The sequence below is a fragment of the Odocoileus virginianus genome, chromosome 2 (genome assembly GCF_023699985.2).
Source record: "Odocoileus virginianus isolate 20LAN1187 ecotype Illinois chromosome 2, Ovbor_1.2, whole genome shotgun sequence".
NCBI classification, from domain to species: Eukaryota; Metazoa; Chordata; class Mammalia; order Artiodactyla; family Cervidae; genus Odocoileus; species Odocoileus virginianus.
In genome coordinates this window covers 97,982,767-97,996,596 of record NC_069675.1, presented here as the reverse complement: position 1 = coordinate 97,996,596, position 13,830 = coordinate 97,982,767, and the positions used below count along the sequence as shown (strand labels likewise).

The window sequence follows — 13,830 nt, the reverse complement described above, 5'->3', positions numbered from 1 at the left end:
ACTGGTCCATTTTTATGTGAATTTGATTTTTAAACATTTTTTAGCTACTTGGGAACAACAACAACAAAAAAAGCACCAAACCTCTGGAGAAGACTCTTGAGAGTCCCTTGGACAGCAGGGAGATCAAACCAGTCCATCCTAAAGGAAATCAATCCTGAATAGTCTTTGGAAGGACTGATGCTGAAGCCGAAGCTCCAATACTTTGGTCACCTGATGCAAAAAACTGACTCATTGGAAAAGACCCTGGGAAAGATTGTAGGCAAAGGAGAAGGGGGTGGCAGAGGATGAGATGGTTAGATAGCATCACTGACTCATGAACATGTATCTGAGCAAACTCCAGGAGACAGTGGAGGACAGAGGAGCCTAGCATGCTGCAGCCCGCAGAGTCTGCAGAGAGTCAGAAATGGCTTAGCAACTGAACAACAACAACGAAAACCTCTTAAACATTAACATCTGTGTTTTACCAAATTTCAGCACCACTGGAGATCAGTGGCTTTTAACCAGTAGAACCCAGGAGTATGGATTTTCCCAGATTCGTGTTTGCTTAGAAAACCATCAGGCATGCGTCACTGATTTGCCAAGATGGGTGGAATCCGGCTCCGTCGGTTACTTGGAAACACCACTCCCTCACGCCTCAGCCTGTCTCAGCACAGGCGCTGAAGATGGCCAGGCAGAGCCTCGTGGGGTGGCCGAGCCAGCGTGCAGGCGAGTTCCAGAGCGGCCCGGCCCGTCGCACACTGTGCCAGTCAGGAGCGCCGGCAGGCGTTGCCTGTTGTTTCAGATTAAACTTCAAAGTCAATCTTCCCATGAGTTTTCTCTCAGATGAGTTGATATGGAAGGCGTCCTAAGATGCCATGGCAGGCTAAGACTGGCACATTTCTGTCTGAACCAGAGGAACCAATACTGGCTCAATGTGATGTCAACTTTTTTGTAACCATCAAAATACTCTCATCTTTCTCACCAGTTGTCCTGAAACACATCAGTTTCCCAAACTGGATCTTTTAATATGCATTTCTTTTCTGGCTGATCAAAATCTTCTTTTCTGGCTGATCAAAATCTCCTTTCTGCCTTCTTCTACCTAGTGGGAAACTGTATAACATTTCACCAGAAAAAAGTGAGGGAGGTGGCAGGCCTACGAGGCATCTTGTGACATGTCCCCAATTCAGACTTTGAGCTGAGTGATCTGATCGATCAGACACAAACCTTCAGCCTCAGATTGCCTCCCTGGGACCTTGAGGAATCGGCCTCTGGCTCCAGGGAACGCCTGGGATAGAGCCTCCGGAGCCTGCAGTCAGAGCTGGGAGCCAGAATCAGGGTGTCCTCCGGAGAACCCAGGGGAGCGCCCCCACTCTGGTCTTTGGAGGAGAGGGGAGGAGATGGGGCACCGCATCAAACAGGCTGAGGGCTCAGAGGGCAGGAGTCCTGTGGCGTGAAGCTGCTAATTGCGCTTTAATAACAGTCAGGAGGGCAGGAGAGGCCAGTGTTCACACAGAGTGGGCCGCTCTCTGCTGGGGCCCCGCCACGGTCCCCGGGCTGGCGGGCTGCTTTGCTTTCCCTTTTTTTTTTCCATCTGTGACATCTGCTCCGTGCTTGTCCCTCCTCTGATACCGAACCCCGCGCAGCTGTGCGGGCCCCCAGCTCTGTGCGGGTGCAGGAGCGCCCTGAGCAGACGGCCTTTTTGATGTGTGATAAAACAGAAGCGAGCCACGGGGGTATGGTGAGCGAGGGCCTCAGAATATCAATTAGCCCGCTCGGAACAAAGCCGCGGCTCCGGAGCAGCGAATAGACATCTCGCTGAAGTGTCAGGAAGACGGATAACATATTCTAATTAGGGACTGACTGCTACCTCAGCATCCAGCTGCTCCTGGAAGTCAGGCCCACGACCCTCACGATGCAGTTCGCCAGCATCCCATCGCTGCGGGGCGCGGATGCTGCTGACTGATGGATGACTTCCTGCTTTGCCAGAATTTGCGGCCAGTAGCTTGCTCTCAACCAGAATTGCTGTTTCCCCTCGAAAGTGTGTTCCGTTGCGAATAACCTCGACAAAGGAAGGAGCTCTGGGGCACTTCCCTGGGGCTCCAGTGGCTAAGACTCTGCGCTCCCCCTGAGTTTGATCCCTGGTCAGGGAACTAAATCCCACATAACACAGCTGAGAGTTCACACGCCACAAGTAAAATCGCCATGTGCCACCACTGAAGGCCCCGCGTACCTCAGCAAAGATGGAAGACCCTGCAGGCAGCACCTGAGATGTGGCAGAGCCAAACGAATAAGTAGTTTTAAAAAGCGGGGACCGGGGAAGAGCTCTGGGAAAGATCTTCTCCAGGCACCAAGCCTGGGGCTCCCATCTCGAGGACGCTCCATGAGCCACCCTCCCTGATGTAGAGGCCTTGGTCACTGTAGCCTTCCTTCCCAGGTGCGCTGAGGCGGGGGCTAGTGGGGTGTGGGTGCCATCCTAAGAGGTCAACAGATGGTGTGAGAGAGTGACTGGGAGACTTCTTAAGACTGGCTTATCAGAGAGGGCCTTTCTGAGGAAGCAGCATGCAGGCTGAGATCTGAATGCTAAGATGTAAGGTTGATGGGGAAGGGGAAGGAGGTGTGTCCCCCAGGGACCTCGTTTCTTTGCACCTTGGGTGATGGGACCATCTCCCTGAGTCTGGACGCATAGACCCGGAGAGCCAAGGTGTCCTGGGATTCACTTCAAGCCCCCTGCCTTCTCCCTCCTTCAATGTCACGTCCGCACGAGGATGACACACGAGCGAGGCCAGCTAATTAGGAAGATGTTCCCCACTTTGCTGCACTTTCCCTGTGTAATTGGAAGGCCTGCTTTCTCCAGTCAGCGAGAGCTGTTTCCCTGAATAGTTCTAAAAGCTTTGGACCACATACTGATACCAGCTGCAAATTTATGGGTGAGATTATAATGATTGCTCAGTAATGTAATATTAAAAGCGGAGGTCTTTCTCGGTGCTGAGCGAAGGCGGAGTTCCACCCTCCTTTCAGCTTAAAAACCAGGATTCGAAACAGAATTACCCGCCCCGGTCCTAGAAGTGGTCAGTGGGCTCCAGCTCCCTCCCTTCCAGATATGGAAAAAATGAAGGGGTCTGAATGTAGCCAAAGTTCAGAACATTTGGGTTTGGCTTCCAGAACTGTAAGTTGGGGGGTGGGTTTCAGACCCCACACCTCCTGGTTCCTAGAGAGGTGCACACATATGTAGGTGTTTGCTTTTTTTAAGAGCTGCAGCTAACACTTGGCTGGCTATAACAAGGACTTGAGGGAGCAAAAGGCTGTTAAAAATCTTGGTTTCTATTTTTTTTTTTTTTGCACTTTTGCTTCATTAGTTCTAGAATCTAGGGCCTCCGTGGCTGCGTGTTCTCCTGCATAATTTAAGAAATTAATGAAAGCATGCCTGATTTTTCCAACACTCTTTACTCTATAAATTTGTTTAGCTTTTTTTTAACTGTCAGTTGAGGCTATTGGAGCCTAAATATTTCAATATTGAAGAAATGTGACCCTTTCCCCTTTTTTTAAAAGAAAGACATGACTTGCCCTCAACCACGTGGTGTTCTATACATCAGGTGTTACGAATTACAAGTGACCTTGGGTCTGAGTTTATCCCATCAGTCCATCCTCTGACCTTAAAGCAACCAAAGTTTTATAATTGCTGAGAGGGCAGGGCCTACGGCAGAGGGAGCCCCCTTCTGGGAGCCAGCCTCAGAAACCTGGACATCCGCTTGGGGTTGCCTGACGCTTCTCACCGCAGGATGGAGATCTACGGGAGACCCAGTCTTTGACGCGGGAGCCCGCTGTGTCCGCCCTCGCCTGGTAAATGAATGAAGCTGGGCTTTTCCACTGTACCTCCCCCAAAGGGAGGGAGGCCTGAGATAATCTGTGGCTTTACTTCACCCTTCCAAATCTTGCTTTATCTGACCATCAAGTTGAAGGCATTAAACAGTATATATGTGAGGGCTTCCCAGGTAGCTCAGTGGTAAAGAAGATCCCCTGGAGAAGGAAATGGCAACCCATTCCAGTGTTCATGCCTGGGAAATCCCATGGACAGAGAAGCCTGGCAGGCTACCGTCCACGGGGTCACAATACCAGGATACGACTGAGCACCTGAGACACATGTATAACTCCAGACTCAAGGGATTTGAAAAGACTCTAGAAATTGTTTAATGTGAATATTGTTGGGGGACATCAAAAAAAGAGAAAAACAACATAAACAAATGGGAAGATAATTTTTTTTTTGGTCACGTGACTTGCAGAATCTCAGTTCCCTGACCAGGAATGGAACCTGGAACCCTTCAGGTAGAGAGCTGCGGCCTAACCACTGCACCACCAGGGGATTCCCAGGAAGATGTCTTGACTTGATATTGTAAAAATGTCCATCCTCCATAAAGTAATCTCTACATTTAATGTCATTCCCAACCTTGTAGAATTTTTATGTCTTTGGAACTTAACAATAGCCTTCGTCTACCTGGAGGAACAAGTTTTTTTTTTAAAAAAGAAAATGAAGGAGGAGCATCTCCTACTAGATAGAACAATAAATTATAAAACAACAGTAATTTAAACAGTGTGAGTCTGACACAAGAGTCTACAGGAAGAAAGATGCCAGAACCAACATCACACCAACATGTAGGCTGTGTTGAAATTTTTTTGATATTTAGAAGGAAGAGGGGCTTCCCTTGCAGCTCAGTTGGTAAAGAATCCACAGACCCAGGTTCAATTCCTGGGTCAGGAAGATCCCCTAGAGAAGGAAATGTTAACCCACTCTAGTATTCTTGCCTAGAAAATCCCATGGACAGAGGAGCCTGGCCAGCAATCCATGGGGTCACAAGAGTCAGACACAACTTAGCGACTAAACCAACAGAGGGAAGAGGACAGGCTGTTTCATAGATGACCCTGGGATAGTTGGAAATTCACATAAAAATGGATTAGGTCAGGCCCACATCATTTTTGGAAAAAAAAAGTGGCTCTATTAAATATACTATTTCAGAGTAAAGAATTAAACTGTTAAGAGAACACAGTTTAAATGCAGGTGAATATTTACCAGCTTTTGCAGTGACACGGGCCTTTTTATATATCCACTCAACACCAGAATCCAAAGAAAAAAAGCATTGATTGATTTGGCCATAAACTTATGTGTTAAAAAACACGTACACAAAATTAAAAGGCCAAAGCCAAACTGTGGAAAATGTTGGTAGTTTTGTTTGCCTCAAAGGAGTCTCTGGTAACAGTTGCCAAAATAAGTTAGTATTCTTAATATGTAAAGCGCTCTTGTGAACAAATAAGAGGATAAAACCCCAAGGGCAGAGTGAATAGATGACATGAATGGACATTTTGGAAAAATGAAATTTCAAATAACCAGTGCACACATGGAAAAAATATTGAACCTCATTAGTGTTCAAAGAGGTGCAGATTAAAACAGCAATGCTATGCTGTCTTGCTGGACAGCTTTTCTCTGAGACAGAGCCTGACATTGACCAGGATGCAGGGAAACTGAACAGGTGATCTGCCATTGGGTTCAGAAACTGATGGACAAGTTTGTAGCTTGATGTGGCAAAATGTATCAAAAATGATAAAAGAAGGTATCAACTTTTAGAAATTTATCAGGGTTTTTTTTTTTTCTTTTTTTTTTTTTGCGGGGGATGCATACCAAAATGCATGTGGGATCTTAGCTCCCCGACCAGGGATTGAGCCTGCACCCGCTGCTGTGGAAGCTGGAGTCTTAACTACTGGGCCACTAGAAAGTCCCTAATAAATAGTTTTGTTTCCTTTTTTTTAAAGTAATGGAATGAAACTAAATGAGCAGAAGTATATGATTTGTTAGCATTTGGCAGGTCAATTCATGCAATGCTTGGCAGCTGCAAAAACTCCCAGGAGAGGAGAATTCTGTGATGTGGGAAAATGTGCATGAAGTGTTCTCACTATGTGAAAAGAACAGATTACAAAATAGTATATACAGTGTGATTTTTCTCCCTCCACTGCCTTCCCCACCCTCATCTAGGAAAAAAAGATACCCATTTGTGAAGCCTGGAAGGAGATGCACCAAAGTGTTAGCAGTGGCCAGTTGTGGGTCGGTGGTGTCAGTCAGTGACAAGCATTATCGTTTCAGCCCTGTGGTATTTTCCACACAGTGTGCAGCAATCGTGTGTGACCCTCACAAGTGGACTGAAAGGGTTCATGAAAATAACCTTCTAAACCGGTTCCCCAGCTGCCCCAAGAGGGTGCCTGAAGAAGTTCAGCCCTAAAACAAGTTCACTAGGAACAGAAATGTGGACTCATGCCTCCTAATGCTCTGTTCATCCAGGACTTGCAGGCTTTTGTGTTGCCCCTGACGGTTCCTTGCCTCTCATATCTGAAAAGCTGTCTTTGGGAAATAACCCAAAATGTGGAAAGAGCCGCCACACAAAGATGTTCCCTACTGTGTTATTATAACAGTGAATGGTCAGTGGGTGAGATGTCCAGTCATGGGGCATGGTTCAGTAAGTGAGACAGCTCACCGGTGGGATGTTATATGGCCAGGGAAGAGGTGGGTCAATGTGAAAAAAACTCAGTGTGGTTATAATGTGGGATGGGAAAAAAAATTAGGGCAGAAAATCTCTATGTTGTGCCTATCATCACAAACGTCAGGTTCAGAAGGGAATGTGATATTATGAGAGGGATTGTTAAGTAAGTTTGATGCAGCTATCAGAAACATTTATTTTATCTTAGAAGTTCCAGTCTTTCTAGAAAGGTATGATATGATAATTTTTTTAAAAAAAATTATCCTTTATTTATTTGGATGTGCTGGTGCTGGGTCTTTGTGGTGGCCTGTGGGTCTTTAGTTGTTGGCATGTGGGATCTTAGTTCTCAGACCAGGGATTGATCCTGGGTCCCCTGCGTTGGGAGTACAGGGTCTTAGCCACTGGACCACCAGGGAAGCCCCAATATTCTTTTTATAATAACTCCCCCCCCCCAATCTGAAAAAGTAAACATAGGTGAGCCTCTTTCCACATCCTCTTTCTAGGGCTGGATTCTGGACGGCATCCCTGAGACGCGGGAGCAGGCTCTGACGATCCAGACCCTCGGCATCTCCCCGAGACATGTCAGTGAGTAAGCCCGCCCACCAGAGTAACCCCGCCACCGCTCACCAAGAGTAAGCGCCCACCTTCTGCCGTGTCAGCGGCTCCCCAGTGCCCACCCTCAGCCCAGGCGCCACCATCCAGGAGGGGGCTGATGGGCCTGTGACCCAGCAGGAGCCAGGAGGACCGCACAGCCGAGTTCTCCAAGAGCTAGATGCGTTCGGGGCTTGTGCTTAGGACCCTGGGGTTTTGCTCTTCCCTGTTTCAGGAAGCCCCCCATCTCAACCATGGGAAACTCTGAGAAACCAGTGGAAACTGGAAACCACTGAGAAGCTCTCTATAAGAAATAATCCCAGATGTGGCAAAAGCCTTCTGTATAGGGATGTCGCAGTTACTGGTGGCCCTGAAGGTGGTCGGCAGGCAGTGTTCACACGTGGGCGACCTCTGTCCTGAGATACCGTGTCTGTGTTCTGCCGTCTCGCTTAGGGAGTTGATGGGGGTGGAGATGGTGGGTGTTCTATTGTCCCGCTGCTGACCGTGTCTGGTTTGGCTTCTTTCCTTCTCTGCCCAGTTGCGCTGAGCGCTCCAGACACCGTCCTGATTGAGAGAAACTTGGGGAAGAGGATCGACCCTCAGACTGGAGGTATGGCAGTCTCCTCCTGCATCCGCCCGCCCCATGGGATCTCAGAGGTCTCAGGTCCTAGTCACAGCCCCCACCCCTCATTGAGCGCCCTCTCTCAGCTTCGGCAGCAGACAGACCAAGGTCCCTGCCCACTTGTAGCCTTGTAGCGTGGGAGGACTTGGCCAGTGTCTCAGGTTTGCTGTTCTCACCTGGACCTGAGGCTGAGAGCAGCAGGCCCCGTCCGGTGAGCCGATCCCGTGAGAAGGCAGAGAGCCTGCGGGTGGGTGCCCGGCACAGAGTGAGCGCTCAGAAAGCCGCCGCCGCCCTTCCCGTCACCCCAGCATCCTCATCAGTTTGTTACTAGCAGCAGTGGGGGAGCAGGCTGAAGCCACCACTGGGGTGGGCGGACAGGCGTCCCTGGGACCCGCAGGCTCTGCTCCCAGGACGGGCGGGTGACTAACCGCGTCCCTCTCTCTGGCAGAGATCTATCACACCACCTTCGACTGGCCGCCCGAGTCGGAAATCCAGAACCGACTGATGATGCCCGCAGGCATCTCAGAGGGGGAGACGGCGCGGAAGCTGCTAGAGTATCACAGGAACATCGTCAGGATCCTCCCCTCGTACCCCAAGATCCTGAAGGTCATCAACGCCGACCAGCCCTGCGTGGACGTCTTCTACCAGGGTAAACCCAGATGACCCCTCACCCGTCCTGTCCCCGTATCACTTCATCTGGCGGCGTCCAGGGCGTGCCTGGGAGCGGGGGAGTCAAGTTGTGGGCGGCCCAGGGTCCCTGCCCAGAAACAAGTGTGGGGTCCCCAAGAGCGCCCCCCTCGGAGACCCTGGGCTAGTACTCTACACCCTGAGCGGTCGCCGGACTTGACCTGGAGCGAGGAGAGGTGGGGACAGGGTGGGAGGGACGTCCCCGGTGGTCCGGTGGGCGCACTTTGCCTTCCAGTGCAGGGGGCCTGAGTTTGACCCCTGGGCAGGGAACTAGATCCCACATGCTGCAACTATGACCTGGAGCAGCCGAATTAAGTAAATAAATATTTAATAAATACATAAATACGTTTTTAAAAGAGGTTCACATAAAAAGTCTTTAAAAGAAAAGAAAAAGAAATCTTGCTCTGAGGATCAAGGAGGAGAAAGAGAAAATTTATAAAAATTAAACAAACATACAAACTGAACCCACCACCGCCACGAGCAAACAAACAAACAACAAAATACACATCAGGTGTCCTGAGTCCCTTGAGGACAGCGAAAGCAGCCCCATGATGGGCATAGCCCTACCTCAGGACCTGTAACGTATGTTCACAGCGGTTTCCCAGAAAGTGGCTGAAATAGGCCTGTTTGGGGGCTGCGGATCTGACCATTGACACCTCAGGGCCAGGTGACATTTGAACGAGCCTCAGCCCCACCACACATCAGCTGTGCCATCTGTGGTAACTCTCGTAATCTCTCTGGGCCTCAGTTTTGTCATCCCAAAAATGGGCACAAAGATGGATCCTTCCTCATAGACTTAGGTGAGGCTGAGCTGTGTGAGATCCTGCGAAGCAGGCACTGCAGCCGTGAGCCCGGGGCTGGTGCAGAGTGACAGCTCAGTGAGTGTCAGGCACTGCTGTCGTCATGATTCAACATCCGGTCCCAAAAGACAAGGAAGTTAGAATAATTCTCCCCCAAAGCAGCTCTTGAGAGCCCCTTGGACAGCAAGGAGACCCAACCAGTCCATCCTAAAGGAAATCAGTCCTGAATGTTCACTGGAAGGACTGATGCTAATGCTGAAACTCCAATCCTTTGGCCACCTGATGCGAAGAAGTGAGTCATTGGAAAAGACCCTGATGCTGGGAAAGATTGAAGGAGGCAGGAGAAGGGGATGGCAGAGGATGAGATGGTTGGATGGCATCACCGACTCAATGGACGTGAGTTTGAGCAAGCTCCAGGAGTTGGTGATAGACAGGGAGACCTGGCGTGCTGCAGTCAATGGGGTCGCAAAGAGTCGGACACGACTGAGCAATTGAACTGAACTGAATTGAAAGCAGCTGCTTATCATTTTTTATTTTTAATTTAGTTTTTCCTTTTATTTATTTTTTTCAGCTGCACCATGTGGCTTGGGGGATCCTAGTATCCTAACCAGGCGTTGAACCCCAGCCCTCTGCAGTGAAAATGCAGGGTCCTAACCACTGGACGGTCAGAGAATTCCCCTGGTTTTTTAAAAAAGTCTTGCTGAGCTTCACACCCAGTCAGACCCTTCTGTGCGATGCTGTGGGTGCCTGAGAAGATAAAAATACCACTGCAGGGGTTTTAAGACACTTCACAGTTTACAATGCCCTTTTTTGGTATATCCTCTTAAATCTCTTCCAGGGACATTTAGTTTTGGTGGGGAGGTGGTTCTGAGCTCCCTAGTACCGCCGGCCCGATCTGCCAGCGGGTGGCTTTGCTTTACCGGGAGAGCAGAGAGCGGCACAGCCTCGGTCTCTGAAGGGGGGTCAGCGGGCGAGGGGGGATGTCTGCAGGGCGATGCTACTTTGAAAAATGCCAGGCTTGCAGACGCCTTGTAAATTTCCAGTGATTTTGCATCTCGGAAGGGTCTTTAGTAGCAAACACTGCACTCCGAAGATAAACAACCACAACATTTATCTTATGCCATGATTCTGAATTTACACATTAATTACTTCCAAATTACTTAATTAAATTTAAAAGTTCATATGATCGTTCATAAAGAATTCATGCCTGGAATTGTAAATAAAAATGTGAGCGTCTGAATATTAATTATTATTAATTAATAATGCAGAGAGATAAATTGAAAATTGGAATGCAGAATTCTCTCTGTGTTGTTTTTTTTAATCTCTCTGCAGTGCATCCAGCAACCACATATTTTTAAAAAGAATAATTAGATGTTGAGACTGTCTGGGGGATCATTACTTCTAATTAACTTAGTTATTTACTGTAAATTAAGCATCATTTGTAAGCAGGCTGCTTTGCCTGTAGTATTTGTGCTCTTTAGATGGGCTGGCTCCTGGAAGGTCTGGGGATAAAGACAGCCTTGCTGGGGTCTCTGTCTCCCGGGTTGGTCTTGCTGGTGGAAAGTGTTACCCCTGGCAGTGGGCTTAGGAGAGTGGCCCTAGCCCTGCCAACTCTGCAGAATGCAGACAAGAAAAGCACCTCCCTTGGGGGACGGTGCATGGCTCAGATCAGACAAGGCTGGTAGAGAGTTTAGCTTGGCAGACTGTCATCCTGACCATGAAGACCTGGTAACCTACCTATGCCTTTAGTTCCAAGACAGAGAGGAATCGTACTATCCCTAATGAACCTTCCAATTAAAAAAAATCCCTCAAAGATCTGAGACTTCAAAATCTGCCCAGTGAACACACCCCAGTAGTTTCCAATTTTGTCCCCTTCCCCCTGGGGGATGTTTGGAGGCATTTGTGGTTGTCGCCACTAGGGGGCGTGCTACCAGCACCTGGTGGGTAGGGGCAGGGAGCGCCCTGGATGTCAGGAGCTTGGCAGACCCTGCCCACCTGTCCCAGGTGTCAGGGTGGTGCCCTGGGACCCCTTCCTGTCTTCAGATGGGTTCCATCCTGGGTGAGGGGCTGATTCAACATGCTGCCTGCAGGAATCCTGGAACCTGCTGGGGATGGTCCGGGTCCCTGGCAGGAGGCGGGGTTGGGAAGGGAGACCCCCTTTTGATGCAAAGGGGGACTGGGGTGGAGGTACCCACCCTCGGCCTCAGCAGGTGGGCTGTCCGTCCCCCCCCCCCGCCCCGCCCACATGCCGAGTGGCAGCCCTTTAACAGCCTGCCCAGCTTGCTCTGGTGCCCCGTCTACGCTTGAGTGAGAGGTGACCCGGTTTGATGTTCAGTAGCTTTTGGCATCCAGTGACCCCCACAGTGCAGGCACCTCGCCCCTGTCCCCCTGAGTCTTTGTTCCTCAAATGCCAGGGCACCCCAGGCAAGGCCTCTGTCTGCCCACGCCAGGACCTGTTTGATCACGGCCTCTTTGGAGACTCGCGACAAAGTTGGTGTCACTGGAGTGAGGCTGCAATTTATTCTCCACCAATTCCGGAGACCTTTAGAAGCTCCCCATGTGCCAGGCCCCCGCGTGGCCTGACGCGTTTATCAAAGCTTGTGTCTGACTCTAGGAGGTGGGCCTGGTCCGGGGCCTCAGGCTGAAGCTCAGCCTGCATTCAATTGAGAAACATCTCAGCACAGTTTTTTTGTTTTTTTTTGTGGCCATCCATGCTGCTTGGCATGCAGGATCTTCTTTCCCTGACCAGGGATCGAACCCACACCCCCTGCAGTGGAAGCATGGGCTTGTGATTACTGGACCCCCAGAGAGGTCCCCCAGACCAACATTTAGTGTGTTTTCTGTGTCCCAGGACCAGCCCTCAGCAGCACCCACAGCCCCCCCGCAGACCCCGTGCTGCGTCAGGAATCCCGGGACGGTGTGCTCTCTGAGGGCAGCCTCTGTGCCTCTCATTGTCCCCTCCTGCCTTGGTGCCCAGGCCTGAAGGGTAACTCCTTGCCCGCAGCTTCACCCTGTGGTCGCCCGCCAGATGCCCAGAGGTTTTCCCCCGGGGCCGAAAACAGAGTAATTCCTGCTGTTTAAAGAGCCCGCGCAGAGGTGTTGTGAGCTGGCCCCCATTCTGTAGGAGCCGGGCTTATCACCCTGCCCTCCTCTCGTTCCAGCGCTGACCTACGTCCAAACCAGCCATCGATCCAATGCCCCCTTCACCCCAAGGGTGCTGCTTTGCGGGCCCGTGGGCAGCGGGAAAAGCCTGCAGGCCGCCCTCCTGGCCCAGAAATACGGCCTCATCAACGGTAAGTGCCCTGGTGCTGCCCTGCTTCCAGAACCTTCCATGGCGTCCTGCTCTCCCAGGCCCTCCTGTCATGGGAGCAGTGAGGGGATCGGCATCACTTCTCTTTCTTGCTCTCTGCTCCGAACAGTTTCCAGTTAATCCATCCATCTTTGCACGGATAAGGTTTTCTGCCTCCTAAAGAACATGGCCATGAAAACATTAACCAATAAAAACCTGTCTGCAGCCCAAAGCACTGGACCGTTTTCTGGTCCTCATCTTTTATGTCCTTTGGCTCAGTGGTTTTTCTGTGCTTTGCCCCAAAGGCGCCCCATCCCCCCGCCATTACCCTCAAAGCCGGAGTTCTTGCATAATGTGAACCTGCTGTTTATTTATTTTCTCCAGTCTCGTTTGGTTCCCCCAACCCAGGTCAGCGTGCTTACAGGCAGACAATTTCTGAACCAGAGAAAGGCTTCTCGCTCAGCACAGTTTCAATAAATATTTTACCAGGAGGAGAGAAAATATTGAAATCAGTTCTCCAGGTCTTTCCTGGAGTGGTCCCAGGTGGTCCTGGATGCCAGCCAGGTTTCAGGAGGATAAAGGGCTAGAAAGGATGCTTGTAGGAGTCACACTGCAAGGGAGGAGATGGGAGGCACTGACCCCCTCCCACTTCAAATGCTGTGGAAGCCTCAGTAACCTCTACTTTATTTACTCAGGCAGCATGAGACCTGCACCCCCAAATATATAAATCTGCACGCTTATGGCCCCAAATGATACATACACACCATACAGATATACATGTATACCAACACACAAATATATACATGCCACCCTAGAATGCTCAAGTTTTGAATAAAAAATGCTTTTCAGTTAGGTCTCCAACTTAAAATCCCAAAGCCACTGAGATTCCCAGCCAGGAATCAATGACAAAAGTTGAAGGTGGAGAACTGAATGCTTATTCCATTAAGTATGGAAAAATAGCAATAGTTGTGTGAGTGTTTTAGTAAAATGAATAAATAGCAGTATTCCATTTTGGTTAGCATGGAAAAATCATCTGAATACTTTACAATAAAAGGTATGCTTTTCTTGTATCCAAGTTTTGTTTTGTTTTTTAAGTATAATTATTCAAATAATTCCTTCTCCTTTTGTGTTTACCTCTTAAGAATACTATAAGACTAGAATTCCAGCTGCTGTTACGGATGACTAAAGAATGAGCCCCACTCTACTTGTGGCCACTCCCACAGGTTTATTTAGCTTCTTGGTGAAGACACGTGAAGAAACAGTAAGAAGAGCCTTAATGGCAGCGGGAGGGTCTGAAAAACACTAAAGTGACACCTTAATATTGTGCAAAGCAATTTAGAT

At 49.5% G+C, this 13,830-nt stretch overlaps 1 protein-coding gene across 7 annotated transcripts in view; it reads left to right on the top strand.

Moving 5' to 3' along the window:
• AK8 (adenylate kinase 8) overlaps positions 1–13,830 on the top strand; it is a 133,706-nt gene that overhangs the window by 38,666 nt on the left and 81,210 nt on the right. For all 7 annotated transcript variants that reach the window (XM_070455009.1, XM_020910978.2, XM_020910977.2 and 4 more), the window contains 4 exons: positions 7,004–7,085; positions 7,630–7,701; positions 8,162–8,362; positions 12,362–12,493. In XM_070455009.1, the coding sequence (XP_070311110.1) occupies positions 7,004–7,085; positions 7,630–7,701; positions 8,162–8,362; positions 12,362–12,493 (487 nt within the window). The remainder of the gene's footprint in view (positions 1–7,003; positions 7,086–7,629; positions 7,702–8,161; positions 8,363–12,361; positions 12,494–13,830) is intronic.